The following is a 5,752-nucleotide window of genomic DNA, read 5'->3' as shown; positions in this document are numbered from 1 at the left end:
AGCCTTTTCAGCACTTCCAAATAGTAAACTTGGTTAACTGTTTGTCCAGTTGGTACAAATTCATAATGAATAATCCCTCTGATATCAAAAAAAGTCAGCAACATCATTGCAACACTTTCGCAAACTTAACTGTCAGACCTCATATGCCACAAAAAGGATCTCGAATTAATTCTGGAGGTAGTATATCCCAATGAGTGGAATACATATGGTGCTTATGTGGAAATAGGATTCAATAACACTAAATCACAGTGTGAGAAAATTATTCCTGTTTCAATTATCTTTCAATCCTTCTGATTACATCATGGAGAACATCTCAGTTTTGTGCTAATATGCCTCAATAATTGCCAACTTAAAAAAAAAAATCAAGGGTCGGCCGAGTGGCTCAGTTGGTTAAGAGCTCACTCAAGAGTATGAGCTCTGAGCAACAGGGTGACCAATTCTATTCATGGCCAGAGCTGAGCTGCCAACAGGTGGCAGGATGGCTCAGTAAAAAAATAAAATTAAAATAAAAAAAACTTGGGCCGGCAGAGTGGCACATTGTTTAAAAGTTTGCTTGGGAACACCAACTCTGAGAAGCAGGGCCCTGGTTCAGATCCCACATTAGGGCCAGTGGCACTGTACCCTCTACAGCTAAGATGGTCAACAACAGCTCGGCCTGGAGCTGGGCTACCATGAGTTGCCGGCGACGGCGTAGGCTGCAGTGGAGCTGCAGTGGGCTGCCGTAAGCTACCGAGAGCAGCTGGCAGCTGGCATGAGCTGCCAAGAGCTGCCGTAAGAGGCAGTCCAGTTCCTCATCTGCCTAACTGGGGAAGAGCGCAATGATAATACCAACATGGTTAGTGAAGCAACGTCCTCCACAAATAGACTGAAGAACAAAAGGACAGTAACTTGTCTGTTCCCCTCCCTCAATTCCCCAATTAAATCTCAAAAAAAAAATACAAATTTGATAGCAATAAACAATTCAACAACAGTTTCATTAACAAAATACACATAGCTGAACAGCCATGTAGAAGGCTTGAAGAGTATGGAATTGGATGGATATTGCTGGAGGCAATCGATACATTGGAGAAAAACAGTGAAAGACTGAGAAAGATACAGCGCCAAAAATGTGGTAATACATACATTGGAATATTAGCCTTAAAACAGAAAGATTCTGACATATGTTACAACATGAACTTTGAGGACATTATATTATACTAAATGAAATAAGCCATTCATGAAAAGACAAATACTGTATGATTCTACTGTATTTTACACGAGGTACTTAGAGTAGTCAAAATCATAGAGACAGAAAATAGAATGGTTTCCAAGGCCTGGATAGAGGAAGGAATAGGGAGTTATTGTTTAATGGGTATAGAGTTTTCATTTTACAAGATGAAAAGAGTTATGGAGCTAGATGGTGGTAATGGTTGTACAATATTATGAATGTATTTAATACCACTGAGTTTTACACTTAAAAATGGTTAAGATGGTAAATTTTATGTTATGTGTATTTTATCACAATAAAAAAGAATTGGAAAAAAAACAATATCACACCCCAGAGTAAATAACAAAGATTAGTACCACTGTTAAAGACTTACTAAAGAATTCAGGGGTGGTGGTCCCCAACATCTTTTCACTAGTCTTAGCCCCACAAAAGCTAGGTGGATCACAGTGGAGGATGACAGTGGACAATTTCAAAACTCAACCAAGTAGCAGACGAGCCAATTGCAGCTGTGGATGCAGATGTGTCATATTTACCTGAGCAGATTAACATGGCTCCAGGGACACAGCATATGGCACTGATCTGATGAATGCAGTGATTTCCACTTACCAAGGAGGACCAGAAGCAGCTGCCATTCACATCAGATGGGCAATAATACACATTTAAATCGCCCACCCTCTGTCATAAAGGAACCTGGTCTATCTATACATTCACAGCACAGTGTGCTGTTCTACTATATTGATGACATCACATTAACTGCATTAGATGAGCAAGAAGTAGCAATATATCAGGGGCCTTGGTAAAACATATGCACTCCAGTGTGTGGGAGATAATAGTCAATGAAGGTTCAGAGGTCTACCACATCAGTTAAGTATTTCCAGGACCAGTAGTAGGAAAAATGTTGCAGGGAGTTTATAACAAGCACCCAAAGGAGAATCTTCAGCAGAAAATTATAACAGTTCCTGGCATGCTATGGGGCCATGGTAAAAAGAGTGCTTAACTATAGGACATCAAGTGACCATACAGCCAGAGTTGCCTATCATGAGTTGGGTTCTGTGAGACCCACCAAGTCATAAGTTTTGATGAGCCCAGCCAGCAATCCTTATGATGTAACAGTACATCTGCGATCAAGTACAAGCAGAACCAGCACAAGCAAGCCACATAAACAGTGGTCCAGATCTCCACGCCCCACCACTGTTATACCATCACCTCTCCCTAAACTCACACCTGTAACTACATGGGGGGGTTTTTATGACCAGCTGACACAGGAGGTAAAAAGTTGCGCTTGGTCCATGGACAGGTTTCTCAGTATGTGTGTGTAAACTGAGAATGACCCATTATGCACCACTCTTTGTTTCCTACCTCTCTCTCAGGTTTCTTCTCTGATCTCCCTTCTCGGGTAAGCAGGAGCCTGACATACTTGACAGGCTGAAGTGCAATGTCCTGAAATTCTGGGCTAAAAGAAGGAAGTAGAACCAGAGACTGTTCTAAGAGACAGGGTCCAGGGCCAAAATAAAAATAAAACCATGCAGATGGTTTGATTAAGTCATCAATCTGAAGGAACTAAGCGGAGTGAGAGGACACAGGTATGAGACAGTGAGATAAAAATCCAACAGGTTTTGGAGCACAGAACTCGGAAGGAATTTCCTCAGCTATGGGAACGGTTTGGACTACACACACACACACACACACACACACACACACACACACACACACACACACACCTAAACAGTAGAGAGCTGAAACAAGTGGAGTAATATCTAAAGACTGTTCAGCAATGATGGAGAAATAGAATAATTGTTTCATCTTGATATCCTAAACTTCCATCTAAACAAGTTTTTAAATAATGAAGTCGAGACCCGTCTAGAGAAGGAAGACATCACTAATTTAGGCAAGGTACTAAACAGTCAGCTAGAGTGTAAACCGGAGATCAAGGTCTGGCTCCCCCTAGACTTTGTGGATGTCAGAAAGCGACAGCAGCTCTGGGGACCCATCTGTGCCTGTTGCTGAAGTGTGAGCCCTGGGCTGTGAATGTCCTGATTAAAGAGAAAGTGTTTTACTCCAGCATTCACAAAGGTTAACACGGCCCCTGAAATTCTGTGTGGATTCAGTAACTGTTGCATGAGTCACCAGAAACCCACAGAGCATCTCCCAAAAAGCCCAGGAGAAGGCTTCGGTCAGTGTGAACTGTGACTGTCTTAAGAAGGTTGAGATCGATCATGTTTGACCGGCCTGCGTTATTCTGCGTGAGGGGCTCACGGAAGAGAATCCCACCCTCACGACATGGGCCTTTGAAAGAAGCTCCAGAAGGGGCAAGTTTGGCTTCACCCTCCACCCAACGTCTCTCCGGACTCCCGGTGCCACATTCTCTTGGTCAATCACCTTCTCTGAGTGCATGCCAAACGTGGAGCTCCAGTTTTTCAGCCCCTCCCGGAGCTCGATGATGTCCACCACCCCGTCCCCGTTGTGGTCCAGGTCTTGGAAGAGGATCTCGTAGTTGAAGTAGTCCTCGTCTTCCTGGCAGGCCGCCGAGGGCAGCACGAAGCCCCGCAGCCAGCGCAGCATGGCCCGTCCGGTGCGGGCTCGCGGTGGCGTGGACTACCCGGCCGCCTGTCCTTGGGCCGCCTCCTCTACGGCGGCTGTGACAACCGTCCGAGGGAGCCGCAGCGGTTCGGAGCCGCCTGGGGCGAGAGGACCGCGCCGCTGGGTTCTCGGGCGCCTCCGAGAGGAGCCTCGGGCGCACGGCCTCATGGGAACCCTGCCCGAGGCGCCACGCGGAGGCCGCCCCCCCCCCCGGAAGTGAGGAGATGAGGCCCCAAACGCGGCGACTTCCAGCGCGTGGTCGACCTGTGAGCCGCGTGCGTGTTGGGGACGCGGAGCGCGTTCCCCAGGCGGCGTCGAAGGAGCACTCGGTGCCTACAGTCCCCCGGAACAAACTCGGTGCCTCCCGCAGGTGAGTTGCTCTGACCTGCGTCCCTGACATGAGTGTCCAGGGCCCTATCCCACCCTCCTCTCAGAGCCCGGAGTAGGTCATCGCCTTGCAGTGGGCCCCCCGCTGACCCACGGGGGGGGGGTGTCTGGAGAGGGTGGTCCCCCAGGGGAGCTCCCCCCACCCACCCCCACCCTCGCTCTTGTCTCTCCCCGTCCCTCGCCCAACCTGGGTTGCTTCCAGAGACCCGCCTCCTCCGCACCTCCCACTGTCTCCCAGCTTTCCTGCAGCCTCAGCTCAGCCACCACCACCTCCCCTCTTGGCTGTCCTTCCTTGTCACAACATCCAAAGGACACTTTTACGAGATCGGGCACCTTCAGGGTGGTATGGCCGTGGACGAAAGGACACTTTTAAAATCCTTCCCTCATTGAATCCCGGTCCTGGTTAGACACTGCCGACCACGCCCTCCCCCCATTCTGAAACGCCTTTTGTTCTGGGCCGCCACACGTTTCCGCCATGCCTCAGCCTCTTTTCCAGGCGCCCATAAAGGAGCCTGAGGTCATCTAAAGTCGAGGTACCAGAGAATTGCAGGAGACAGCACGGAGAGATTATGTTGAAACCCAGTTCTGTAATATATTGCACTGGGCCTTTGTGTCCTCAATCGCTGGTCACATCCTTTGAAAGTCAAGGGGCACAGTCCAATGACAGGCCCAGACCAATGTTTTTAAAACTATGTTTTTCTTGTAAAATCCCAAACCTTGGACCACAGGGCTCCTCATATCGCCAGAGAAACTGTCAAAGCTTACTCTGGTCTCTCTGATCTGCCGCCCCCATTACTTCTCTGACCTCATCTTCTGCAGCTGTCCCCCTCATTCACTTTGCTCCACACACCAGCATTTACTGTTCCTTGAGCCAGATATACACCCACCTTAGCGCCTCTGCATTGTCCTCTGCCTGGAATACTCACCCCCCCTCCCAGGTATCCTCCTGGAGAACTCCCTCACCTCCTTCCAAGTCTTTGCTCAAAAATCACCCAATGAGCCGACCCATCCTTCTTAACACTGCTACCCCTACCTCCTGACACTACTGCTTCCCCTTACACTGTTCCAGTATTTTCTTTTCCCCATATGGCTTATCACCTTAGAAGATATTGATCACCTAAAATACTATATGATTTACTCATTTCTTATGTTTGTTGTCTGTCTCCCCTGCTAGAATATAAGTTTCTTAAGTATTGAGAACAGTGCCTAACAAGTCATAGGCTCAATAAATGCTTGTTGAATAAATTAATCAAGATACTATCATTTTTTAAGAGGATAAAGATTTTTGGCCTCAAAAGCTTAAAAACTCCAGTGTGCTGTGCTTACAATCGAAATGACTTTTTTTAGAACAAAGTAATCATTTTCTTTGTTGTTTGAATATATATACAGAGGGTGCCAAAAACATGTATACACATTTTAAGAAAGGAAAATTGTATTAAAATTGTAATAATATATATCGATAACAAAAGATGAATACAAGGGACAGCCGAGTGGCTCAGTTGGTTAAGAGCTCGCTCAAGAGTGTGAGCTCTGAGCAACAGCAGTTTGATGCCTGGCCTGAGCTGAGCTACCGCTGAG

General features: G+C 47.0%; 1 protein-coding gene across 1 annotated transcript in view; it reads right to left on the bottom strand.

The window, feature by feature from the left end:
• Positions 1 to 3,769, bottom strand: part of LOC109374299 (calcium-binding mitochondrial carrier protein SCaMC-1-like) — a 45,378-nt gene extending 41,609 nt beyond the window's left edge. The window contains exon 1 of the mRNA XM_019628802.1: positions 3,587 to 3,769. Coding sequence (XP_019484347.1) covers positions 3,587 to 3,769 — 183 coding nt within the window. The remainder of the gene's footprint in view (positions 1 to 3,586) is intronic.
• Positions 3,770 to 5,752: the final 1,983 nt, after the last annotated feature.

This window comes from Hipposideros armiger, unplaced genomic scaffold (assembly GCF_001890085.2).
Source record: "Hipposideros armiger isolate ML-2016 unplaced genomic scaffold, ASM189008v1 scaffold_808, whole genome shotgun sequence".
NCBI lineage: Eukaryota > Metazoa > Chordata > Mammalia > Chiroptera > Hipposideridae > Hipposideros > Hipposideros armiger.
Note: the sequence above shows the minus strand (reverse complement) of the source record. Positions and strands in the feature narration are given on the sequence as shown.